The sequence below is a fragment of the Rissa tridactyla genome, chromosome 1, assembly GCF_028500815.1.
Source record: "Rissa tridactyla isolate bRisTri1 chromosome 1, bRisTri1.patW.cur.20221130, whole genome shotgun sequence".
NCBI classification, from domain to species: Eukaryota; Metazoa; Chordata; class Aves; order Charadriiformes; family Laridae; genus Rissa; species Rissa tridactyla.
This window is the reverse complement of record NC_071466.1, coordinates 218,722,448-218,749,093: the sequence shown is the minus strand read 5'-3', so window position 1 is coordinate 218,749,093 and position 26,646 is coordinate 218,722,448. Positions and strand designations below refer to the sequence as shown.

Below are 26,646 nucleotides of genomic sequence, written 5' to 3'. Positions count from 1 at the left end.
GCAGCAGCGTCTGCCCTGGCTGCAGCACCAGCCTCAGCTCCCAGTGCCGCCCCGTCTCAGCGAGGCGTTACGCGTGTTGCAGGTACAAAGTGGGGCTGTGGGGCTGCTGTCCCGTGCCATCGGCTGCTCTCTGCCTGAGCCAGGGATGTGGTCGCAGCCGGCGGTGCCGCCTGGCTGCTCAGCTGCGGCCAAACACCACCTCGGTTCCTCAGAAAACCCCTTGGTTAATTGTGGGTTCTGATAGCATTTCGGACACCGGCCTTTATAAACTCCGTGTTGCTGTAAACGTGGAAGGACTGAATTAGGTTATACACAGCGAGGTCTCCTCTCGCATGATGACCCGCTGTACCATAAACACTGGGTGCGCAGGAGCCCCGCTGGCACCACGTCAGTCTAAAAATCTCCTTGCGTAGTCTGTATTGGAAAGGAGACACTCGCATTTTGGGCTTATTTCATATAAGTAGCCCTGCATCTGCTGGGCTGTACAGCCCCTTCGACTCCAGACAGCCGCGATCTGTCTGACACAGCTTTTTATGGCCTATTTTGACTCTCACACTGTTCCTGTATCACAACTCAAGCTGCAGCTTCCATGACAAGGCACACGGGCAGGAGTGCTGGTGTGCCCCGCACACCCCCTGCTCCGGGCATCGATCTGTGGTGTCAGGGAGGGCAGGGAAGGGGGTGGATGGAGCGTCCCATGCCACCGAGCAGCACTTGCAGCTCCGCTGAGCTCCTCTGGCACCTGCACCTGCTCTTCAGCACCCAGCATTGCACTGCAGCCCCTGCGAGCATTGCATCGCGCTGCAACCTCTGTGAGCATCGCGCCGCAGCCCCTGTGAGCATCGCACTGCAGCCCCTGCACGCATCGCGCTGCAACCTCTGCGAGCATCGCACTGCAGCCCCTGCAAGCATTGCATCGCGCTGCAACCTCTGTGAGCATCGCGCTGCAGCCCCTGCGAGCATCGCACTGCAGCCCCTGCGAGCATTGCATTGCGCTGCAACCTCTGCAAGCATGGCGCCGCAGCCCCTGCACGCATCGCGCTGCAACCTCTGTGAGCATCGCGCCGCAGCCCCTGCAAGCATTGCATAGTGCTGCAGCCTCTGAGAGCATTGCGCCGCAGCCCCTGTGAGCATCGCACTACAGCCCCTGCGAGCATTGCATTGCGCTGCAACCTCTGGAAGCATCGCGCCGCAGCCCCTGCAAGCATTGCATAGTGCTGCAGCCCTTGCGAGCATTGCGCCGCAGCCCCTGCGAGCATCGCACTGCAGCCCCTGCGAGCATTGCATTGCGCTGCAACCTCTGCGAGCATCGCGCTGCAGCCCCTGCGAGCATCGCACTGCAGCCCCTGCGAGCATTGCATTGCGCTGCAACCTCTGCAAGCATGGCGCCGCAGCCCCTGGACGCATTGCGCTGCAACCTCTGTGAGCATCGCGCCGCAGCCCCTGTGAGCATCGCACTGCAGCCCCTGCGAGCATTGCATCGCGCTGCAACCTCTGTGAGCATCGCGCCGCAGCCCCTGCACGCATCGCGCTGCAACCTCTGTGAGCATCGTGCCGCAGCCCCTGCACGCATCGCGCTGCAACCTCTGTGAGCATCGCGCCGCAGCCCCTGTGAGCATCGCACTGCAGCCCCTGCACGCATCGCGCTGCAACCTCTGCGAGCATCGCACTGCAGCCCCTGCAAGCATTGCATCGTGCTGCAACCTCTGTGAGCATCGCGCCGCAGCCCCTGTGAGCATTGCACTGCAGCCCCTGCATGCATCGCGCTGCAACCTCTGCGAGCATCGCACTGCAGCCCCTGCAAGCATTGCATCGCGCTGCAACCTCTGTGAGCATCGCGCTGCAGCCCCTGCGAGCATCGCACTGCAGCCCCTGCGAGCATTGCATTGCGCTGCAACCTCTGCAAGCATGGCGCTGCAGCCCCTGCACGCATCGCGCTGCAACCTCTGTGAGCATCGCGCCGCAGCCCCTGCAAGCATTGCATAGTGCTGCAGCCTCTGAGAGCATTGCGCCGCAGCCCCTGTGAGCATCGCACTACAGCCCCTGCGAGCATTGCATTGCGCTGCAACCTCTGCAAGCATCGCGCCGCAGCCCCTGCAAGCATTGCGCTGCAACCTCTGTGAGCATCGCGCCGCAGCCCCTGCAAGCATTGCATAGTGCTGCAGCCCTTGCGAGCATTGCGCCGCAGCCCCTGCGAGCATCGCACTGCAGCCCTTGCGAGCATTGCATCGCGCTGCAACCTCTGTGAGCATCGCGCTGCAGCCCCTGCGAGCATCGCACTGCAGCCCCTGCGAGCATTGCATTGCGCTGCAACCTCTGCAAGCATGGCGCCGCAGCCCCTGCACGCATCGCGCTGCAACCTCTGTGAGCATCGCGCCGCAGCCCCTGCAAGCATTGCATAGTGCTGCAGCCTCTGAGAGCATTGCGCCGCAGCCCTTGTGAGCATCGCACTGCAGCCCCTGCGAGCATTGCATCGCGCTGCAACCTCTGTGAGCATCGCGCCGCAGCCCCTGCACGCATCGCGCTGCAACCTCTGTGAGCATCGCGCCGCAGCCCCTGCAAGCATTGCATAGTGCTGCAGCCTCTGAGAGCATTGCGCCGCAGCCCCTGTGAGCATCGCACTGCAGCCCCTGCGAGCATTGCATTGCGCTGCAACCTCTGGAAGCATCGCGCCGCAGCCCCTGGACGCATCGCGCTGCAACCTCTGTGAGCATCGCGCCGCAGCCCCTGCACGCATCGCGCTGCAACCTCTGTGAGCATCGCGCCGCAGCCCCTGCGAGCATCACAATGCAGCCTCTCCAGGGCGAGGAGGAAGTGGGGTAAAAAAAGATAATTAAGGTGACGCTGGCACGTACTTTTGCTTCTGCTTTCTCGGTTCATGCTGCTCTGTGCCGGGGAAGGGTGTGGATCCAACCTAATGCTGCACTAACAAGGCTTGTTAGTGGATTTTTTAATGATCCCCACTTAGAGTGGGTGTAGTTCTTGAGCAGACAGGTTCCCCCCCACTGCCCCGGCTCAGACACGAGTGTCCTGCCCTGGCGGTTGTCCTTTCAGTTCCTGTGTGACGGGCAGCAGGGAGAGCGGCTCCACTCTGAAGTGGATCCTGGAGTGTTTGATCAGCAGCACAGATAAATCATGGGATCTGTATCCCCCAAATATTGTCTGTTCTGCACTGAAAATACCTATTATGGTAAATAGTTGGAGAAATGTGTCCCTTCCAGAACCCCACGTCCCTGTGCCCCCGTGGCTGCGGCTGTACCTGACTCCGGCAGCCGCTCCTTGCACCTTTCCTCGCTGCTTCTCCACCTTTAACATCTGTAAGGCAGCACTGGGAGCACCCAAAGCAGCGAGGCTCACCCTGCACCAGGAATTTGTCAGAGACCCACAAACGTGCTCATTGCCAGGGAAAAGGTGCTTTCTGAAGCCGTCCCCACTGTCCTGTCCTATCCCTCCAGCTGCCCACTGGTGCCCTCACAGCCCCAAAGCTGGAGGAGCACTGGTGTGCGCGGCACAACCTTCAAATGCCTTGTGGCAGTTGAGGGACATTGAGAACTATGATTTTTTTTTCCCCATTTTTTTGGAATCTGAATGTGTAAGATGCCCGATGTTGGGTGGTCTCATCGTCGGTTGTGATTTACAGTTTCCACCCCAGTACGGCTGCGGGGAATGGCGAGTGCCGGAGCGGGGCGATCAGGGCCAGGAAGCGTGTCCCTGTTTCCCTGGGTTGAGGATGGTGAGTCCCCTCTGGGCCCCTGGGCAAGGTCTGAGGCTCCGCTGCGGCTCTCGGCCCTTCCTGAGAGGCGTTTGCAGACACCTGGGGCTGGGAATTCCCACTGTGGGGGGATTCCCGGATTCCCTCCGCAGCACAAGCGCAGGGCTGGGATACAACTTTGTCTTGTTTCTTGGCAAACTGAATTCTCTAGAAATGTTCGCTAAAATGGTGGTTTTTGAGTTGTGGTTTGTCGAGATTTGGGAGTTCAGCTGGAAATCTCACTAGCTTGCAGAGCCTAAGCCGGGCACGGCAGTTCCCGGCGAGGTTAGGTTAAGGGAGAGCCTTGCAGCACTCCTGGGAGCGGGATGGGGAGTCTGTGGCTGGTCACCCTGTGTCACCTCCATGCTTCGGGGGAAGCAGGCAGCTCAAGCAGCCGGGACCTGCTCTTTGGAGCTGGTTTCTCTCTCGAGAGAGAACAAAAGCCACAGTTCACGCAAGTGTTTTCAGTTGGCGGCACTGGGAGGAAGATGGTGGTCCCAGCTCTGCATCACTCCTGGTCCCTCCAGCTTTGGAGGAATCCCCTGAACACCCATCTCACCTTCTCCATCCAAGCGGCTGGTACTGCCACATTGCAGCTCTGCATTCTGAAGTGAGACCCCCCTGCAGTGCTGCCTCCAGCGCTGGGGCTCAGCACAGGAGAGACACGGAGCTGTTGGAGCGGGGCCAGAGGAGGCCCCGGAGATGCTGGGAGGGCTGGAGCCCCTCTGCTGTGGGGACAGGCTGAGAGAGCTGGGGGGGTTCAGCCTGGAGAAGAGAAGGCGCCGGGGAGACCTTCCAGCCCCTTCCAGTCCCTCAAGGGGCTCCAGGAAAGCTGGGGAGGGACTCTGGCTCAGGGAGGGGAGCCACGGGACGAGGGGGAAGGGTTTTCCACTGGAAGAGGGGAGATTGGGATGAGATATTGGGAAGAAATCCTTTGCTGTGAGGGGGGTGAGCCCCTGGGCCAGGTTGCCCAGAGAAGCTGTGGCTGCCCCATCCCTGGAGGGGTTCAAGGCCAGGTTGGACGGGGCTTGGAGCAATGTGGGCTGGTGGGAGGTGTCCCTGCCCAGGGCAGGGGGTGGCACTGGGTGGCCTTTAAGGTTCCTTCAACCCAAACCCTTCTGTGATTCTGTGATTTTACAGCAGGTTTGTGCCTTAAAGCAGTTCCTGTGTTTGCGTGGAGGCTCCGCTGGTCATGTCAGGCCCGAGGTATTTATGAAGAGGTTCCTGTTGGGTGCTGGCAGGAGCATTTCCAGAAATGGCTATGGGTGAACAAGTGGTAGGCAGCTGTAAAACGCTTATCTCTGTCTCCCTGCCAGTAACCCTCCAGGCCCCAAATAGCACTTTCCTGGGACGAGCTCTCGGAAACAGACGGATTTTTTTTTTTTTAATTACTTCCTCTTATGCCTTAATGTTTCTAAAGATAAATAGAGCTCTGCTCTTGGCGCCTGCCCAAGGAACAGTAAAGCTTTACAAAGGAGCGACGCTCCATATCAGCATGTACCGTGCCTGGGCTCCAAATCTGCGGTTTGTTTCATAGAGGGTAGTAAATCTCTCTCCAGCTCCCTGCCCGGGATGATTTATTCCATGCTGAACGAGAGGTTCTGCCGAGCCGGTCCCTCCTTCACCGACCGGTCCCGCATCCCGGGATCTTCCCTGACCCATTCAGCTCTTTACTGCGGGGCATCTGTTGGGGCAGCTGAGTGTCAGCCTGGAAGCGTCGGCCTGGGGCAGGAGCAGCGGCACCCACTTTGTTGGGAGATCCGAGCGGACCTTTCCACAGGGAGCCAGCAGCTCCACATCCCCTCGGTCCTGCCCCTGGGGTTTTCCAGCTGGGACTGGGTGACCCACAGGGGTTTGACCCCAGCAGGTGGCACCTCACAGGTCCTGGGGCTGGCCCAGGAGCGGGTCCGGTCCCCCTCCGTCAGCCAGGGGAGATGGGGTGTCTCGCCGACACTTCTCACCCTTAATTTGGGAGTGCGTAAGAACAGGTTTGAGGAAGGTAATGACAGCTCGGGGACAGGAATGGGGGCCCGGGGAAGGAATGGTGTGAAAATAGAATGGCGGAGAGCTCTGTAAGGGAGCACAGCGCCGTCCAGTTCTTCAGAGGCTTTAATTTTAGCTCTTCTATAAACATCTCGTTACTAAGCGGCTCCTCCAGAAGAACCTCCGAGAGTCGTGACTTCTGGTGGAAGTGCTGTGCTGGGAAAACACGAGCGGATCCTCATCTCCCCGTGCCGGCCGGGCAGCGGTGTTCCCACCGACTCCACTCGGGGATGTTTTATCTGGGAGCGAGTGACCTGGGAACGGAGTGTTTCACCTGCCTTTGGGAGATGTCCCGCACTCGTAAGGAATTTTCCCAGCCGCGAGCTGGTCGTGCTTTGGCGGGAGTTGCATGTGGACAGTTCGCTTTGCCACCCAGGTCTGTGTTCGGTCCCATCCCAAACTGTTTGTCCTTCTGATCATTATCATCTCGTGTTTACTCAGAGTCAGACATGTCCTCAAACGTCACCAGGGCAATCGTTAAACACAGAATGAGTTCATTTTTTCCCCTAATTTTTTTTTTTTTTAAATATACCCAGGGCAGGAATTGGTGCTCCAGGTACAACTTTGTCTCTTTGTAGAGACTTTTGCCTTAAATACCGTCAGAGGGAAGTTGATAAGAGCCAAAAGTTTCTGTGTCTTCCTGCTCCTGTCCTGCAGACTCGCTGCCGGCTGCGTGTTCCGTAGGGGGCTGAAATCTGCCCCCGGCCCCTGGCCGTGCGCGAGGTGCTGGTGCTGGCAGCTGCCGTTCCTGCGGCTGGGAAAGGGCCGAGCTCTGTCTCTTCCCGAGTTTTTTCTCCTGAGAAGTTGCACTGAAACACAAAGTGAAGGAGAACGTGCGGATTATTTATTTGCCTGGATTATTCACTGTCTGGCTTGCTGCCCCCGCCCTGCGCAGACAGAAAAGGCGGCCGTGGCTGCAGCAGGGCCTTGGTCTTCTGGGGGGGCTGGAGGGGACAGTGGGAGTCCAGTAAGTGCCATTTGGTGCAGGGGTGGCAGCAGGAGGGCTCCTCTGGGTGGATGGCACCCCACGGTACTGCCAGCCGTGTTCGGCGCTGCCGGGGTGACATGGTGGGGAGAGGGCTGTCCCCTCCTGTGCCGGGGGGACGTTGCTCGTGGCTGGGGTGCGGGGACTGTTTGGGGCAGGTGGGCTTTCCCCAGGGGAGGGCTCGGGGCATCCGGGACGGTGGCAGACGTGGGGCCGCCGCGGTGGCCAGCCCCGGCCCCGCACACAGCCCTTTTGTTTTCCTCCCATAGAAAAGCCATTCTTGGTGCTCCTTTCATAAATATGTAAGGAGGGCACAGTGCCGTCATTGTCCGCCCAGCAGACACTGCCGGGTTGTTCTGGGGCCGCCGTGCCCGCCGGTGCGGTGGGGTCGGTGGGACGGGGGGAGGACTTCTCCCTAGGATGAGGATGGCTGGGCTCCATTCTGAATCCTGGTTTCTGCCTCCGTGTTGTGTTAGAAATCCCCCCAAGCTTCTCCCTGCACTCCGGGAAGGAGGAGCGGATGCCCATGGGCTGGAATATCCCAGCTCTTCCACTCCTGCAGGTGTTGGCTCCCAGTTAACAGGAACGCCAGGCAGTGGTCCCGCCTTTCTCACCAGGTCAGCACGATCACTCTTGTCGTAGGAGACTTTGAGGCCAGTGGGATGAACACAGGAGCCTGGATGTGAAGGTCTTGCAACTAGGGAGGATCTCCAAGGTGCTTCTCTCTTACTGAAGATGAAAGGAATGAGAAGGAGCAGGGGGTTTGTCTGGCGCCTGCCTCTGGAACTGCTCTGCTGGGCTGAGGCGTGACGGGCAGAGCAGGGGAAGTAAGAGCCGGCGATGACTTGGCCTGTGATGCTCATACCCGAAAGCGAAACAGCAGGTGTGGGTGTTAGAGCGAAAAATAAAATTGTGTTTCCTGGTTGGCATGCTTGAGAGGAGAACGGTGCAGCTCTGAGGGCCCGGGGGGAGCCGTCAGGCTGTAGGTGGGTGTCCCCTGGCCAGGAGATGTCCCCCAGCAGCCGCCGTGGCTGCGGCTTCTCTCCTGCTCGTCTGCGCTTGGGAGAGCTGCAAGTTACTGTCTGAAACTGTGTGGGCTTTTCCCCCTTTTCTTTTTAAGCTGTTGAATTATTTTTCCCTAAAAAGTGAATTCCATCAGACGGAGGAAGAGGAGCAGTGGTATGGGGAAGGGGGATGCCGCTCTTCGCGATGCCTGGAAGAACCGCAGTAGGTTGTCGCCCGCGGGCTGGGGGCAGCACAGCTCCCCTGCCATCAGCGCGCGTTTGCTGCTCAGACTGCGGCGCCTGCAGCTCTCTGTCCCACCACGACCCGTCCAACTGCCAGTCTGAAGTGCAGCCTGTAGCCGGGCATGTCCCGGGGAGCCGTCCTTGCCTGCCGGAGCTTCCCAGAGTTTGCAGCCTTGGACTGCTCGCCCTCCTGCTCCTGGCAGACCTTTCCTGTTTGCCGGGCAGGCGTGAGCCCCTTCCTGCTTTCGCTTCCTTGGCCCAGGCGTCACTCAGCCAGGTGCTGAAGCGGGATCTGGCGTGGGTTCAGCTCTGCCGGGCCGCAGCAAGGATGTGCTGCTCCCCGTCACCCTGGAAGGCCGCGGAGGGGGAGCGTGGAGCCTGCCAGAGCCTCCTGGACCTGGCTCTGCTTGTTGCTGTGTTCCCAACACGATCCCATCCCTTTTGTCGCAGCAGCTGAATGTACTGGGTTTGGTTTTTAAGTCCAGCCGTCCTGGGTAGTCCAGGGCTGGTTTGTATTTAATACAGCCTGCGTGTTACGCGTGAGAATCTCTTGCACGGGGCTCCTCTGGAGAGCATGCTCCTTTCTTCCCGGCGCCGGGTGATGCCGTGCCCCTGGCTGGGCAGCGCTGGGCAGCCCTGCTCCCGGCCCTCGCTCCGCAGGCGGGACGCGGTCCTGCGGCGGAACGTGCTGGCAGGTTACTCACACCACTGCGCTGGTTGATGCAACAGCTCCTGCCTCTTGCGGGGCAGTTGCCCAACCACCACTTGACACCACTCGCGGCCCTGCCAGGGTTACGTGGATCGTGGCTCGCTCCAAGGGCACCGTCAGCTCCCTCGTGTGGGGCCAGTGCCTGGTTTCATCCGACGGAGCAGGCTCCAGGCACGGTTCGGGCGTGTTGCATCATTTGCTGCAGATCTCGGCAGTCAGGGCTTGTGGCAGAAGCCTCAGGTCCCCTTGCAGGCTGAGTTTCATGGCTGTGTGCCTTGTGGGTTAATACTGCTTTGCAGGACGCCACCTCAGTGACTCTGGTCACTGCTTTGTAGCATAAAGCATTTTATGATGCTATAAAACAGCTAAACTTGAAATAATTTCTACTTTGAGATACGGAGCAGCTTTTGGAAGGCTCTGCTGACGACACTTGAAAGCAATGCTGAAGCCGACGTCCATCTCCCCGCGCCTGGGATGAGCTGCCGGAAGGTTTCCGTGTTGGAAGTGTTCCCCCGGCTCTGTCCCGGCAGAGCCAGGCAACCCCCGCTCCGGGCAGGCAGCCGGGGGGCAGGAAGGATGAAGCGCCTCTTGCTCATGTGTTGAGGCCGTGTGAGCTTCGCGTTCCCCTCTATTATATCATAGCGAATTTTCGAGGTTCGGGGGTGTGGGAGTTGAGTCTGAGCCTGCAGCAGAGCTGGTTTCTGGAGGCTGACTGTACTGGTTGTACCGTGCTGCTTGGTGAAACACCCTCCCGTGCCTTCAGCAGCCTGAGAGTGAAGGGCTTCAGCTGCGAGTGCTGGAAAAGGACTTGTTCCAGTCAAGGTCCCTTGCCTAAAAAACACGTGAAAATTCACTTCTGTGACTCTCCCCACTCCGTCATCGCAGGAGGCTGCGCAGAGAAGGTGCAGCTCCCGCGGTGGCTGGAGAAGCTGCTGCGCGGTTGGGTTCCTCGTTGGCCAGACCCTGCAGCTTCCCTGGAGCAGCAGCCTGGTCCCTGGGACACAGACCAGGCTTGCCCGCGCTGGGCGGCCGGTACTGCGACGCCTTTGCACTGGCTGCTCTGCACCTGGCTGTAAGTCCGCACACCCCTGTGGCTGTTATCCCGCGAGCTGGCCGGCAGTTGCTGGGCGAGTTGTCCAGGGAAGGTGGACACCACACTGGAAACACTTTGGAAACACGGCCGGGGGTCCCCGGAGATGGAGCCTGGCTTAGTCTTTCTCCAGGACGTTCACTCCGAGCTCCTCTTGTCACTGAAGAGACGCTGAGAGCGAGGGAAGTGGAGGGGAGCCTCTCACTTGGCCATGACCCTGCCGCGCCGGGAACCGGCCGTTCCCGGAGAGCGTCCCGGCGTGCCAGCGCTCACCGCTGCTGGCCTGCCCCAGAGTTAAGGTCATCTGGTTGTGTTGTGTCAGCTGAGTGTTTAACTTTTTGCTTATTTAGAATTTCCTGTATTATGATAACATCTCATAAACTTCCAAATATAGCTTAGCGCTAATTTCGATGGTAACAGGCTGCCCTGGGAGCAGTGACCAGGTGTCACCTTAAGTCGTGCCGGCCTTTTTGCAGCGCGGTGGCAGGAGGAGGCAGGAAGGAAGACGCGAAGCGCAGCAGCTGCGTTGAGGCCGATGTTCGCAGGCACACGTGCTTTCCCAGGCATCTCGGCTGGGGACAGCAGAAGAATCAGCGGGGCCGGTCCAGCTCCCCTCTGCAGGAAGGGCTGCGCTGATGGGACCGCCTGATACGGCTGGCGAGCGGCTCGGATGCTGCGTGTTCGGTGATGGGAAGTGGGAAGGGAAAGATCAGGCTGGCTAAGAAGTAGCTGAGGAGGGCGCCTGGCAGCCTGGCTGGCCAGAATCCCTAAAGCAGGCTGCTAGTTAATGCCAGACGCTAAAACCCAGGATGTTCCTAGCCCACAGATTGCTAAATAACACCGTGGCTTTGAGAAGACCCAGGGGGTAAAGTTTTCTCTTGCTCTAAACAACTCCTGGAGTGATTTTCATGTTTTCGTTGAGGATGATCTCGTATCTGTTTCCCTCGTGACCAAGGGGGTGCGAGTGAAGACACGTGCGCTCGCGGCAATGCTGCCGGAGAAGCCGTCGTGGAGGGCATGGGGCTGAGAGTGCTCGCCGGGGGCAGGCCGTCGGAGGGCTGCAATTCTGGCCTGTGTGTCTGAAAGGGCTTTTCCTGCCTGTGGAGCTTGAGCCGCGTCGTTTGGGCTCGGAGGAGGCAGGTCTTACTCAATGCCTTTGGCCTGCACCCCGTGCAGCGTGGGACCTCGCCGGGGGGGCGGTGGTGTTTGGGCACCAGGGGGGCAGGATTTGGTTAACCTGGCGCTCGACGCTATTTTCTTCACAGCTTGGCACTGACCTTTCCATTTTGGTCCTCAGACTATAAGTGGCATCTTTTCTGATGCCTTGTCCTGCTAAATTCAGCTGTGGCCGGCTGGTGGTGAACAGAGTGGTGGAAACAGGGCTGGGTGCCGAAAATAGTCCTGCAGTGGTGCACGTCTGCTGGTGAGGCTCCTCCTGGTGCCTGGCCCCATCGGCAGTCCTGGGGCCAAAATCCAGCTGTGCCAGAGGGATGCCGGCGGCGCTCGCGCTGCCGAAGGCGTTACTGTGGGGGATGGGAGAGGTGGAACGTCCCCTGGGACCATGCAGGGGATGCAGTGATCCCTCGGCAGCTCTGCAGGGACTGGTGTGGTCCCGCTTTACCGAGCTGCCTGCCTTCGCGGCCGTATCTCGCCTCTGGTAGGAGAAAATCCTTCTCCTCAGGGTTTCTGATTCCCAGAGTCCAGCTTGATCTGCTGGAGCAGGGTTTTACCGCAAGCAGCTTCATCGCTGAACGGCTGTGGACAGTGTAGAAGCGCTTCCCCGGCCTCGCAGGCGCTGTGACGGCAGCAGGAGCTGCCTGAGTTTCAGCGGTGCTTTAGCCATTGCTTGAGGCTGTCCCAAGAGCTGGCCCGCTCCCCGCTGTGCCGCCTTCCGTAGCCTGGCCATGGTCAGGGCATGATCTGGGTGAAAAGCAGGTTTTTAATTTGGGCTGGTGTGGGGCAGTGGGCAGGCGTGGGTGGGAGTGCTGCCCCAGCAGCAGAGCAGGCTCCACGTGCCCTAAAGCCGCAGGGAAACGGCAGCTCCAGGGGAACCTGAAACTAAAACCGAGCAGAATGATGCCATTGTTCGGGGAAAATGTCAAGTGCCAGGTTTTAGATAATGAGCAGTGAATTACAGTTCAAAATCTGCGTGTATGATCTTGTGTTAGCGACACGAGGAAGGAAACTTGAACTTGGCCGGAGCTTGGCCGCACTTCTGCTTTGCTGTTACGCACCTTCAGATAATGCGTTTGTGAGCTGTTTGCTCAGGGCTCTACTAAAATCAGGCTTTTGCCTGCGGTGGGGGCTGTGCTGCCGTACAGCTGTGTTTGTGGAAGGGGCCGGGGTCTCTTCTCTGCTGCCCGTGTCCATGGAGGGCTGAGGCAGTGCCAGGGTGTCCCGGTGCTGCTTCCAGCCTGGCGTTCCCGGAGGCTGAAATGCTGGTTTGGTACCTGCTGCCGGCCTCTAATCCCGCTCTTGTCTCTGCAGGGAGTGGGGATGGACAGGGACAGATACTCCAGCGTTTCCCGGAGAAGGACTGGGAGGACAACCCCTTTCCCCAAGGCATCGAGCTGGTGAGTGTGCTGTCCCTTGGGATGGGGACCCCGGGGAAGCGTGACCGGCCTGCGGGCAGGTGACACCGCGGGGCAGGTGACACCGTGGCACTGCGTCCACGCATCTCGCTGGGCACTGCAGGGTCTGACCGGGGGAGCCCACGAGAGGGGAGTTCCTGCCCGCCCCCCCGACGCAGCTCCGGCTCTGGAAAACCACAGGATCCAGCATGCTGCCTCCCAGCCGGGAGCCATTCCCTGCTGCGTGCCCTGCCTGGGGCTGGCTCCTCTCCTGGCTGCTTTGCTCCCCCTCCTCCTTGGGGATCAGCCGCTCGGGATGCTGGAACGCTTCCTGGAGGAGCCGCAGGGATGCAGCGTCAGTATAAATAGCCCCGTCAGGAGCAGCAGGGCTTGGCTGTTGTCGGGCCTCTCCCAAGCTCCCTGCCGAGCAAACCGCTCCCCTCTGCGGGCCGGCGGTGCCGGCTCAGCCCCCGGCGGCCCTGGGTGTGCTGCGGCCAGGAGAGCTGCTGGCCCTGCGTCCCTGCCCCAGCCCCCCGGACACGTTCGCCTGCTGTTGTGAGTCCTTTGAGGTTGCCATCACTGCTGGGTCGTACCCATGAAGTGTCACACCCAGTCTAATTTGGCACTGCGTGGGCTCTTCACAAACCAGCTTTTAACTAATCAAGGATAATAGGATTGTTCTCCTCGGTTGCTAAATTTGACTGGAAGTTCTCAGACCCTTCCCTACTGCCTCGGTGCTGCCTCAGAGCCCTGGAGGAGCAGAGCTTGTGCTCCGTGGCCAGCCGAAGCCAGCGGGTTGGGCTGCGGTTCTCCAGACCCTTTTTCACCCCTAAACTGAGCCCCCTTCTGCGCTGCTCTCCTCCTCCCCCCTCCAGTTCTTCCCCGTTTCCAGCTGGAGCACACTGGAGTGCAAAACCCAGAGAGGGATGAGGCTTTAGGGGTTCCTTCCGCGCCTTGCAAGCCTCATGGTGCTGGACTGTCCTCACCTTCCTCCTCCACCTTGCTGCGCTGGGAGGTGTTGGGGGGCCTAAAGGGCCTAAAGGGGCTCCAGGAAAGCTGGGGAGGGACTCTGGCTCAGGGAGGGGAGCCATGGGAGGAGGGGGAAGGGTTTTACACTGCAAGAGGGGAGATTTAGGTGAGATCTGAGGAAGAAATCCTTTGCTGTGAGGGGGGTGAGCCCCTGGGCCAGGGTGCCCAGAGAAGCTGTGGCTGCCCCATCCCTGGAGGGGTTCAAGGCCAGGTTGGATGGGGCTTGGAGCAACGTGGGCTGGTGGGAGGTGTCCGTGCCCAGGGCAGGGGGTGGCACTGGGTGGCCTTTAAGGTCCCTTCCAACCAAAACCGTTCAGTGATTCTAGGACTCGCTGAAGGGTGTTTGTGCATCTCTGACGAGGGGACTTGTTTTGGCCAGGGGAGTCCCAGGTACGTGGTGTAGCAAAAGGCGACCTGCCCGGTTACCGCTCCTGGTCCCTGTGCTGGCCCTGGGCTTTGCTGGGGATGGCATTGGCCTTGGCAGCTCGTTTCCATAGAGCAGAAGTGCCATGGGTGCTCTGGGCACCGTGCGTTGGGATCTCTGCCTTGCGCTGACCACGTGCAGGGCTCTGGGTGGATGAGGGGGCTGGTGGCCCAGCCGGTGTCTCGGTTCATGGCCTGGGCAAGTTCCCTGTGCTACTTAATGCTCATTTGCTGAGCAGTGGATCTGTGGCCACCCAGGCTCGCCCGGCCGGACTCAGTTCTGCTCTCGGCCGCCCTCCCACGTTCCGTGTCCTCGTTCAGATAGAATCACAGAATGGTTTGGGTGGGAAGGGACCTTGAAGATCATCTCGTTCCAACCCCCAGCCCTGGGCCGGGACACCTCCCACTGCACCAGGTTGCTCAAAGCCCCGTCCATCTGCGGTCATCCTCATCTTCGCGTGTGCTGGTGCTGGAGAACTTCCACGTGAGCTGTTGGGGCTGATCAGGACATCCCGTGTCGTGTCCCTTCCAAAGCTCTCGTGTCACACTTAACCCAAAACCATGGGACTCTACTGGTGCTTGGAAAGGAGAGCTGCCGGCATGTTCCTCTACCCGGCCAGGAGCCACCAGCTTTTGGAGCGGAGGGTGTCAGAGCTGGACACGTCTCTGATCCCCGTCCTCATCCCTCTGCCCTGTCCTGTCGCTTGGCTTTGGCAGTTACCGCTGTGGCCACCAAGTCGTGCCGCGTGGCTGGTCCCCGGGCTCAGTGGCGGTGGCCGGCTCCTCTTCCTATCACGTGCTCACCGTAACTCCGGCGCAATTTCGGACTTCTGTGTGCTATTTTGTCTGAGGCAAAAGTATATTTTATTTTTCTGGTTAGGGCTTCCTGGTTGTCTGCAGGGGACTTGGGAACTGTCCCAAGAAAGAGGAAAGCTGCTTTTTTCCCCAAGGGTCAAACTGTCCAGCCAAAAAATCCCTGGAATTTAAACAATTGGAGCCCCATCCTGTTGGGAGCCGAGGGTGGCTCCGAGGCTTCCCACAAGCTGTCAGGAGGCATCCTGGGTGACCAGCACGTAGGGCTGAAACGAAGGCAGCTTCCGAAAGCCAGAGGGAGCCCCCCGGGGATGTGGGGCTGTATGTCTCATGGCAGTCACCGCTGAGCTTCTTTTTGACAGGGAGAAGGTTTTCTGGCCTGTGTGTAGGGCACAGGAATTTGTAGCTTCTGCTCTTGCGCGCTCTCTGACAGCATTTCCAAACAAAAATATCTTGTTTTAATGGATGGAAGTTCCTCTGGAGAGAGACACGGGATGTGAGCATGTCCCCTCTGTTGCAGCATCTCCCCGCCGGCAGCCCCTGAGCCCCGGTGGGACGCGCTGGCTGCCCAGGGTCGGTGGAATTGCTCCTCTCCCTTTCCCATCCCGCCTTTCATCCTTCTCTACCGCAATCCCGCAGGTCTGCTTAACTCAGCACAGTGTTTCCCGTGTCTCACGGCTGCTCGTGGATGGCCGTGGCGTGCCGCAGACTGTGCCATCGTGCCTGCTGGGCACGTCTGAGCCTCCAGACAGGTCTCACCTCTGCCAGCGCGCCCTGGCACCCCGGGCAGCCTGTGGCAGCGGTCCCTCCTGGCGCCTGGGCACCAGAGAGCGCTGGGACTTCTGCTGCTCTCCGAGATAGATCAGCGAGATCCTTTTGTTTTCCAACCAGCAGGTAATTGCCTGCATGTTTGCAGCTTCAGTCTCCTCGTCTGGTGAAGGAACCTCTAAAGCCCTTGCAGCCGGTGCTGTTCCAACGCGGTGCAGGAGAGGGGGAGCTGCTGCCACGCGTCGCCGTGGGTTCGATCGGGGGGGAGCAGGCAGCTCCTTATCCAGTGGGACACTGGGGACAGGTGGCTCCACAAGTTGTCCCTCCTGCCTGGCAGCCGGCTCGGCTGCAGGGTTGCGATGCCCTCCCAAAGCTTTCCTGGGTGGAAATAAATGATTAAGGGGATGTCTTGGGGCCTCATTGTGTAGCGACAGGATGAGGAGTATGGGTTTGAAACTGAAAGCAGGGAGATTTAGATTAGAAATTAGGAAGAAATTCTTTACTGTGAGAATTCTTTACTCTGTGGAGACCTTCCAGCCCCTGCCAGTCCCTAAAGGGGCTCCAGGAAAGCTGGGGAGGGACTCTGGCTCAGGGAGGGGAGCCACGGGACGAGGGGGAAGGGTTTTACACTGGAAGAGGGAGATTGGGATGAGATATTGGGAAGAAATCCTTTGCTGTGAGGGGGGTGAGCCCCTGGGCCAGGTTGCCCAGAGAAGCTGTGGCTGCCCCATCCCTGGAGGGGTTCAAGGCCAGGTTGGACGGGGCTTGGAGCAACGTGGGCTGGTGGGAGGTGTCCCTGCCCAGGGCAGGGGGTGGCACTGGGTGGCCTTTAAGGTCCCTTCAACCCAAACCATTCTGTGATTCTATGATCATCGGCTAGATCCTTGCAAGATTGTTCCTTACAAACTTGGGAAAGGCCTGTGATGTAACTGGTGGAAGAAGAAGAGGTGGTGAAGCAGCGCTGATCCGTGCAGCCAGACAGACACACACACACGCTGTCACGAGAGGTTGGTTTTGTTGCTCAAACTGCTCCAGGCGGTGTCTGCAGAGCCCGGCACGCAGCGCTGCCTTCCCAGGGGATTTTCCTAAACAAACGAAGGGCTGTTGCTCCGGGGAGGCTTAGGTGCAGCTGGGCTGGGGCATCCGCCAGCGCCGGTCTTGGGGGGGCTGTGGTACGTCCTTCAGCTCAGCCACTTCCATCGGCGCCCCCCTCGTGGAATATTTGAGACTTTCTTCTCTTCTGGCTGTCTGCAGCTCGCTCGTGTTCCCCGTGGGCACCCCACGGTGCTGAGATGGGCTGTAAGGAGAGGCTGGCTGTGGGGAGCAGCTCCCGCACACCCCCACGGAGCCCCGTCAGCGTGTGCCGCGTTGGGTGTGGGGCACACCGCCCCCGAGGGCAGAGCGCCGGGAGCGCTGGGTCTGCCCATGCCGGGGGGTAAGCGAGTGGGGGGTGAGCATCCTCCCGGCACAGGTCTGAGTTCGGGTGAGCCACGAGTGAAGAGCTCACCTCTTGCAGGTCCCCGGAGATCTTTAGTTCTGCTATGTCTTCTTTTGACCGTGGCACCTTCGGTGTTGCAGAGCACCACGGTACCACCATCGGTCATGGTTGGGCTGCTGCTGGAGAACGCTCGTTCTAGTCACCAGCCAACCTACACCCATCTATACCCATGGTAGGATCGTCATCCCTGGAGGGATTTAAAAGCTGGGCAGATGTGAGGGACATGGGTTGGTGGTGGTTTGGGCAGTGTGAGGTTGATGGTTGGACTCGGTGATCTGAAAGGTCCCTTCCAACCCAGGCGATTCTATGATTCTGTGATCTTTCCTGGAGGATGTTTGTCCTTTCGAGAGGATCTAGCTCGAAATGAGGCAGTGGCTGGGGAGGTGAGACGTCTGCGTGCCAAGTGCTTTATGAACACGTGGCCGCTTTATATTGACTTCTGCAGGACAGATCAGCCAAGGAGCATTGAGTGCAATCAAACCGGGCTGCGAGTGACGCCAGGGCATAGCCGTGTACCTCAGCGCCGTGACATGATCCAGGGTGTCGCCTGCTGTCGTTTGAAGTGACCCGTGCTCTCAGCAATGCTATTTTTAGGAAGCTGACTTCTTATCCCATGGCTTGGGAAGAGTCCCAGGGCAGCTTGGTGCCTGGAGCTCAGGTGGGTGTCAGGAGCCTCCCGCACCTCCATGGTGGGACCGAGAGCTCCGGTGGCCCTTGCCAAGCTCACGTGTCGGGGGCAGAAGGTGGTGGAGCCATGCCTTGGCCTGAGCAGGTGAAACCCGAGTGAAGAGGCTGAAGTGTGTTCACATTTGTCTCATGCCATTGTTTCCCTATCCTGTTTAGTGGTGGCATAATTCCCTCTGGAATGGGCTGAGGCTCCTTGGCTCAGGAGATGACATGACCAGGCAGTGGAGCAGAGCCTATGCCTGCCAGCGGTGGTGATGCCCATGTCCTCCTGGGCTTCCCTGGTAGAGGAGCAGTCCAGGGGATCTGGACTTCCATTTCTGAGGCCTCTGGATGAGCACACTTGACCCCTGACGTCTGGCTTGTATGTTCCTGTCTCCGCAGGGGAGGTTTGATGCCGCGGTCATGGAGTGCATGCCTCTCTCTGCACCGGGATGCGGCAGTCGGGAAGTGCTGGGTGGGACCCAGCAGCAAACTCCTCCTGAGCAGCAGCTTTGTGTGCTTTTGCTCTCGTCATTTCTGCGACGTCTGGGAAATGTTTGCACAGAGCTGTGACCTACGGGTTCGTTGCGGAGCCCAGCGAGCAGAGGAACTCTGGTTGGGAGAGTGCCGCTGTGTACTTACCCTGCTGAGCCATCCCTCCCCCTGCGCGGGGCCGGGCGGAGGCAGCCCCGTTTGAAATTGGCACCAGGAGGGAGAGGCCCCGGGACGCAGGTTTGCAGGGACATACGTGGCAGAGGCCGGGAAGGCCTCGCCTTCCTGCTGCGACACCTGGGCAGCTGAGGAGAGCCCAGCTCCTGCACTGCGGCTGCTCCCGGCCGCTCTGGAAGGAGAGGAGGGTCCGTGCTGCCATGTGGGCATGAACATGGAGCCTGAGGGTGGGCACGGGCAGCGGAGAACAGCTGGAAAAGTTCACCTGGTTGAAACCAGCTTCAGTTCACAAGGGTTTGGGCTGGAGCAGTGATTTCTGCAGCTTTGCAGCACGTCAGCCCTTTCTGCCCGTCTGGCCTCTTTGCTGCCTTATTCCCGTCCTCCGTTTTGCTCAAGTCACCTTGTCCTCAGAGTCCATTGGGCTGTGGCCCCGGGAGGAGTTGAGCTGTCCCACTCTCAGTGAGGTCCCAAAAGTGTCGGGAATTTTCCACAGCTCCTCACCAGCCAAGTGCAGATGCTGAGGAAATAAAGAAAAATCCCTTGAGACTTCGAAACCCAGGGGGAGTCCTGTGGCCGCTGGCTGGAATTACCCACGGGCCCCGGGGAGGGTGTTTGGAAAGTCCCCAGAAACCAGTAAAACGGTGGTGGGAGCTGCCTGGGGTGCGGTGTTGGCACAGCCTGGGCTGGTGTTGTCCCGCTGCCTGTCCCGAGGGAGCAGTGCCACCTCCCGGGGCAGACACCAGTGCCTGGGGCAGCCCTGGGACACATCGCCTTTCCTCCCTGCAGTCCCTGCCGTGCCCGCGTGTGGCCACCCAGCACCTTGGTGGCCTGCAGGGACCTCGCCGGGCCTGGCAACCCTCACAGGCTCCATGCGGGCTGCAGGTAGTAACTTTGCACAGCACAGCCCCGCTCCTCGCAACCCCTGTGCCAGGGGAGCTCCTGCGGCTCCGGGATGGGCGCAGGGTGGCAGAGGGTGCCCGGCTCGGCCGGGGCGTCCCCTCACCCTCCTCCAAGCTGGGGTTTCTCCAAGCGGCTCCTGGAGGGGGAGACACCTGCCCAGTTCTCCCCCACAGAGGGGATGGGAGGCTCTGGCCAGTGTACCCCCCTCTCTGGACCATGGCAGCTGCCAGGGAAGGTGGCACAGCCCTGTTTCCCTATATACTCTGTAGGTGATGTGCTGCCACACCAAGCTCCCTGTCCCTGGGAGCCGGTACCCGGCCGTGTCAGTACCTGATGGTGTCGGTACCCGGTGGTGTCGGTATCCGGCGGTGTCGGTACCCAGCGGTTTACTTTCGCATCATCCAATCCCCCGAAGCTCCCGGCTCCCACCGCCGAAGTGATGCGGGGGAGCGAGGGCAGCGGCGCGGGCAGGACACCCCCCTGACCGCCCTCCCCTGTGCTCTCTCGCAGTTCTGCCAGCCCAGCGGCTGGCAGCTCTTCACCGAGAGGAACCCCCCCACCTTCTTCGTGGCCGTGCTGACCGACATCAACTCGGAGCGGCATTACTGCGCCTGCTTCACCTTCTGGGAGGCCGTCGAGAGCGCACAGGTACTGCAGGCTGCCAGGCCGTGTCTGCGGGGCAGGGTGGGAAGGGCGGTCGGGCAGCACGGTCTGGGAGGCATCCGACTGCCTTCGGCTTTGGCCAGTGGTTCCTGCTTTCCCCGTCTCGGAGGAATCCGCGCCCTGGCATCGGAGGCTTGGGAGGGGGAAGAGCATCCTTTTTCTAACCCCGGGACTTGGCTGCTGCGTGTCTCCCCAGCCTCAGAGCCACCCCAGGAATGGTGAGGGGGCGGAGGAGGAAGAGGAGCCATCGTCTCCCGTTCAACCCGCGCAGCTCTTTGCTCCCAAAAGCCTGGTGCTGGTGTCGCGGCTGGACCATGCGGAGGTGTTCAGGGTAAGTCCAAAATGCACTGCGGCCAGGGCGGGCAGCAGGGAGAGGGGAGCAACATTAGTAAAGACCTTCTGGCTCCGGGAGCAACTGGGAGCTGCGTAGTCGCTGCCAGGAGCAGAAGCTGCAGGAGCACCCTGGCAGCACCCATGGGAGAGCGGCCCATCCCCAGCCTGCTGTCCGTGTCCCACTCCAGCCCCAGGAGCCGGGGCACGCTGAACCTGCACGCTGAAACCAGGGCTCGGCCACGCCAGGCAGCTGGTGGCCTTGGCCCTGTTTCGTTCATAGAAAAAACACGAAGAACAGCCCGTTCCTGTGGGAGCATTTATCTTTGCCATCTTTATTTTCTTTACATGTGCTGCATTATGTAGCTGTGAAAGGTTGGGGAGGGCACGGGCTGCAGGCTGGCGTGTTTCAAACTGCCTCCGTGTGTATTGTGCCAGGGGGGTGTGGGCAGCCCCCTCCGGAGCGGGCAGCCTGGCTGCCCTGCTGCTCCCGCGGTCTGAAGGAGGAGCCCCCCCGGCGTTCACGGTGGGCTCTCCGCTGGCGTGCCCAGGTGTGGGCTTGCAGGAGGGCAGCCTTCTCCGCCAGGCCGGGCTCTGTCCTTCCCTCTTCCCCTCCCACCGCGAGGATATCGCTTCTGGGCTCTGCCCTGTTCTTGAACCCCTCGTTCACAGCCCGCTCTGGGAGTGGAGCACATGGTGTTCCCCCTGGGTGTTCAGTGCTCAAGGCATTAATAACTGACAGGGGAAAAAAAATCATTCCGTTCTCTGGCCTGGCGCTGGTTCAAACAGCAGAAACTTTGGGCTTCGCAGACTCCCACCCCCAAGCCACGTAACGGAGGTTGGAGGCTCCTCTGGAGTCTCTGGTCCAACCCCTGCTCGAGCAGGGTCAGCTGGAGCAGGTTGTCCAGGGTATTATCGTCCAGTTGGGTTTTGAGTATCTCCACGGATGGAGACTGTACAACTTCTCTGGGCAGCCTGTGACGGTGTTCAACCACCCTCGCAGTAAAAAGGTTGTACACTTCGGTATTTTGTTGGGAAAGTTGTCTGAGCCCAAGTCAAGCCTGTCTCGGCTGGTTGGTGGTGTGAAACCGCGACTCCCTTCCAGCAAGCGGGAGCAGTGACCCCGAAATAGAAGGGAGTGTCGACAGAAATGAGCCTGGATCGTCCGTCCATTTCCCTCATTGCGAGCAGTTGCATCATATGGTCATCCTCGTGTCTGGGATGGGGTTTACCACGCCTGGCCTTCCGTGGCGCTGGAATTCTTTACAAGACAGGAGCTGTTCGTTTTCCAGGCCTGGGAGAGCAGAGGGAGATCAGCGGGGCTGCAGCGTCTGCCGCTCCTGCTGGGCAGGACCCGGCCGTGCCTGGGGATGACTGGGGGGAGCGGGTCAGATACATGGGTCCAAATGGCAGATGTTTCCTGCCAGAGCTTCTCCCCGGCAGACCGCGTGGAAATGGCTCGTTTTGGTCCCTGCGTACCTGGCTGGGTTTGCCAGGAGGCCCAGTAGCGTTTGCATTGCGCGTTTGGCTGCCTGGTTTCATTCCTTGAATTGTCCGTCTGTGACACAAACCCAGACTCGTCGCTGGCTGTCCCCAGGGGGTCTTGGAGCGTGGGCTGTGGGTGCGGGGTCTGAGCTGCCCGAGGGGAGCCAAAGCAGCCCCACTTGCAGGCGCAGAGGGTGGCAGAACCTCCGTTTGCCTCTCCCTGCCCCTGCCTTTGCCCCGTGGCTGAACTGTGAAAATTTCACTGCCCAGTTTTGCAGTGCAGCCTCCTGCTTCCCCAGCACAAGCCCCGGGTTGTTGTGGCTCCTTCTCTTCTCTGATCAGAGGTTTCTGTAGCCCAAGACCTGGACCTGGTGGTCCTCTTGGTCAGCACGGTGCTGGACTGAGTCTGCCTCTTGCTCGGCGTGAGGTCAGGCCCTGCGCACGTTCCACCAGGAGCCTTCCCCACTGATGGGGAATGTGCAGGAGCGTGAGCTCGCTCTTCACTCGGTTATTCCAGCGTGCAGTGGCCTCCTCCTCTCCAAAGCCCCAGTATTTGTGTTTTCTCTTTTCCTCACTGAGTGGGGAGGTGGTTTGAGTTAAAAAAAACACACCCAGAGGGTGCCTTGGAGACAAATTCCTCAAATTCCTTATTCATCTGTGTGTTAGAGCTGTGTTGAACGGCTGCCCCATGCTTGCGCCCCCTAAATCCCTCGGTGCTGGAGCTGGTGTTGCTTCCTGAAAAGAAAAGAAAGAAAGAAAGAAAGTATAAATAAAGTAGAAATAAAATAGAATTAGGGTAGGGTAGGGTAGGGTAGAAGTGAAGTATTTCAGTTGGAAGGGACCTCCGAAGATCACCCACTTGAGCAGCCTGACCACTTTGGGGCTGACGGAAAGCCGAAGCCTGGTGTTCAGGGCCGTGTCCAGATGCCAGCGGAGCAGGGCCCAGCCAGGTGTCTCGCCCAGCCCTTGCTGGAGACGTGGGGCTCCTTCCCGTCCCTTGCTTGGGGTTTTTGTGAGACTTGATGTGAATCTGCAGGGACGGCGGCGCGTGGGGCTGCTGAAGTCCAGCTCTTTTCAGTCACCTCTGCCCCTGGAGCTTTTGAACTTGCTCCATGCTGCTCCCGCTGGGCTCTAGCCCAGGGGCACGTCTGTGGACGGCGCTGGTGGGGTCGGTGCTGGGCTGGGGAGGTGCTGCTGGCTGAGCAAACTGAGTACGTACCAAATATCCTGTCCCTGCTGATGAGGACTCCCTGTGAGAGGTCTGGGGGGGAAGACCTTGAGCACTGCACCCAAGAGTTGACTGTCACAGTCTGACAAGCACTGGGTGCCCTCCATGTGACGGTGCTCCCAACTGGAGCCTCCCCAGCTGTGCCTGTACACACCTGTGTCCCCCTGGTGCTCAGCTGTGCTGTGCTTTCCTCTCCAGAACAGCCTGGGTTTGATCTATACCATCTACGTGGACGGACTGAGCGTGTCCCTGGAGAACGTCATTGGGAACCTCCTGACGTGTACCATCCCCATCACCGGGGGAGCTCAGGTGGGTGACCTGCCCCTTCCCTCTCCACCTCTCCTGCTTCTGCCCCCTCAGCAGCTCTGACAGCAGCAGGGGTGTTTCCCTCAGCTCTGTTCTGGTTTTGCTGTGCTGTGATGAGCTGAGCCAGGCTCGTGGGCAGACTCTGGCTCAGCGCACTGGCAACGGAGGAGCTGCCGCAGCGCACTGCCACTGGCAAGTGCTTGGCTAGTGCAGGCAGTGCCTTCCCAAGTGCTTCTGAGTAGAAACAACAAACCTCTGCGATTTGGTGCCGCTCAGCTCCTACATCAGCTGCGAAGAACTTGCTGCTTCGCTTAGCTACAGCTTGCCCTGCCCAGGCAGCTCGGGTTTGGCTCCTTGCTCCCTCCACGAGGGAGCTGGGGTGGCTTGACCACGAGCTGGCTGACGTAGTCACCCATCGATCTGTGCAAACAATTCCATGGTCTCTGGTCATTCCTGCACCAGGGAGGTCTCGCTCCTCTGCTCAGGCCTGTCTGATTGCCTGCAGAGCTGCTCCAGAGCCAAGTGGCCACCGGCCATCTGTGAGAGCGGGGACGAGGCAGTCCTGGGGAGACGGGCCGAGCGAGGCTGACATTTGCCAGACGAGCAGTTTGGAGCTCCCTCTTCACACCGCTGGCTTGTGCCTGTGCGTGGCCATCAGCATCCTGATGGACCGGGCTGGAGGAGCAGGGGCCTCGCTTGTGCCCAGAACCGAGGCCATCGAAGACCCCTCCTGTTTGTCCCCTCTGAGCCATGTGCTGCCCTGGCAGTGCTCCTCCTGCTCCGGGAAGGCCAGCTGGGCTCGGTCGCACTCATCTGAGCAGCAGATGGGTAAGGGAGGGCTAATTGAAGCTGACTTGGAGATGACAGAAGCGGAAAGAGCCCAGCTGGACCCTCTGGCAGGAGGCATTTGGAGACAGCAGCGTAGCGCCCTGGAGCTCTTCTGCCATGCTAACACCTGGAACATAACGGCGGACATGCACTTGTCTCCTCCAGTGGCTTCACTTTCAGCTGAGCTCCACTTCCCCCAGCAAAAAATGCCATTTAATTCTCTTGCACCCAGTCTGCATCCAAGCGGAGGAGCCTTTGCAGGGCTGGGGCAGCGCTGCAGGTCCCTGCTGTCTTGAGAGAGCGGTTTCTTCCACCACTGCAGCCCGTGACCCCGAGGGGAGGCTGCTGTCAGGAACCCCTGGGTCTGAGCAGGCTTCTTGGGCGGGGGCTTTCTGCTGGGCAGAAGCGGTGCCCCTTGGGCTGTCGTCATGGCCCACCACAGTTTTGGTGCTTCCTCTGGTGATCCGGAGCCATGCAGGTCCTGGGAGGGTGGGAGAGGGATGGATGGCAGTTGGATCCGAGTCCTCCGGAGGAGAAATCTGGGGCCGTGACAGCGTGCCAAGCATCCCGGGTTCGCTCGCGCTGAGGGCGAGAGCAATCGCAACCCTGCAGGCTCTGCCCGGGTCTGTCCGACTCCATCTGGTTCCTCCCTGGTGGGACGTGTGAGCGGCAGTACGGGAGAGGGCGGCTCCCCAAGCCGCCGTGGCTCGCTGAACACCGCTTTTTGGCACAATTATTCCTCACCTCCCAGTTCTTGCAGGATCGCCCTGTGCTGTGGGAACAAGTAGTGTGCTGCAGGGAGGGCAGTGTGTTGGTGGCACGTCCCTCCTGTGCTTTACCTGTTCTCCTGCTGTGTCCAACCGCTCCTTTCCAGTGCAGTAGCCATTGCTCGTGCTTTGTGTGTGTGTGTATGTGCGTCTCCTCGCCAAGGGTGCTGGTCCCTGCTCATTGTTGGCCTCTGCCTGTGTTCGTCATCCCCATTGTCTTGCTGTCTCTGTGTGTTTCTAACTGACTGTGCTATCTCTGTCTGTCTCTATCTCAGCTTGACGCGGACGACGAAGCAGCGGTACGCACACCTTTTCTTTCCTTGGGTCTGTCTCCTCGTTAGCAGCCTCCCTTTTATTGCTCTTGAGGGTGGCAGAGGCTGCAGCTGGTGCAGCAGAGGATGCTCTGGGCTCTGTTTGTCTCAGAGCCCCCCCGGGTGTGCGTGTGTCCGCGTGTGCCGCTGCTGGCAGCGGGGACGGGGGCTCTGGTATGGGGCTGCGTTCCTGCACTGCAGCAGGCTCCTGTGCACGCTTCGCCCCTCTGTGAGCCCGCTCTCTGGGGGTCGTGAGAACGTGGTGGCCCGGTCTGGAAGACCAGGTCAGGGGTGTTGGTTCTGCTCTGCCAGGAAGAAGGCGTTCAGCAGCAGATTTCTGGGCTGTTGTGGTGGCGTGAGCTCTGGCGGCCGCAGGGGCTGAGCGAGGAGGTGGGTTGCATGGCGAAACCTGCTATTGCAGAGGAGTCTTTTCCCTGGAGAGGTGGAGAAAGAGGAGGAGAGGGCCCGTCAGCTGGTCCTGCAGCCTGGGGAGAGGCTGGGGATGTGTAGGCTTCTCCGTGCCACTGGGAATGAGCTTAGGTCTGGGAAAAAATTACATTGGAGAAGAAGCAATGAGACCGTGCCCAGTCTGTCTGTCCCCAGCCCTTCCACCGGGGGCCGTCCGAGGAGGAGCCCCATCCGACGTGAGAGGCTGCGGAGCTGATGCAGCTCCTTTGCCTGGCTGGGCATGGCGTGGGCGAGCCGTTCCCTCTGGGTGCTGGATCCCGGAGAGCCCTCGTGTGCTGTGCCACCGCGCGGGTCTCAGGGCTTGCTGCCGCCTTCTGACAGCCGTCCAGGAGTTGCTCGTGCTGGCTGGGACTGCCGGCCGTTTCAGCAGGTCTCGTTCCTCCCGTTAGCCCGTGGCCACAGCCAAGTACACGGTGTGTGTTGTTGCAGGGTGCTCGTCCCTCTTCCTGCAGCAGCCGGGCTCCAGCCGTGCTGCCGTGGTAGGACACGCTGCCCTGTTGGGTGCGAGGGTTGTGCTGAGGGCACCGTCGCCCTGGTCACAAGTGCTGGGGAAATCGGGGCTGCTGCTGGCTTGGCGAGGCTTGTCCTCGATGCTTGTGCTCGCCCCTTGCTGGGGTGGCCAGCCGGTGACCAGCTCTGTTTTCTCTTGCAGAGGACGATCTCTCTGGGAGCAGGGGACAGGCAGGTGATCCAGACACCCATCAATGACTCGCTTCCCGTCAGCAGCTGCAGCGTGGCCCTGCTCTTCCGCCAGCTTGGTGAGACTTCTCCCCACACGTCCTTCTCATTGGGGCTGGTGCCAAAGCCAGCTGGCCGCGTCCTGGGCTGGAGTTCCCTGCACGTCGCTTCCCACCGCACTCCTGAGCCCAGCTTGGCAGCTCAGGGCTCTCTTCCAGCTGCAGCCACCTCCGACTGAGCCCTCCCCGGCCCCACATTGCCATTCCTTTCCCAGGAGGGCAGGAACCGGGCACCTCGGGCACAGACGTGTTGCCAAATCTCATGGGAAACAGCCTGGGGGGCAGGAAGGAGTGCCCGGAGGTGTGCTGCTGCCATTAGCCTTGCGCCTCTGATTAAAGGACACTGACAGCTCGGGAGAGCT

General features: G+C 60.1%; 1 protein-coding gene across 1 annotated transcript in view; it reads left to right on the top strand.

Moving 5' to 3' along the window:
• Positions 1 to 26,646, top strand: part of SBF1 (SET binding factor 1) — an 88,466-nt gene that overhangs the window by 33,187 nt on the left and 28,633 nt on the right. Inside the window, 5 exon segments of the mRNA XM_054199968.1 lie at positions 12,313 to 12,398; positions 19,672 to 19,809; positions 20,021 to 20,155; positions 23,066 to 23,176; positions 26,200 to 26,305. Coding sequence (XP_054055943.1) covers positions 12,313 to 12,398; positions 19,672 to 19,809; positions 20,021 to 20,155; positions 23,066 to 23,176; positions 26,200 to 26,305 — 576 coding nt within the window.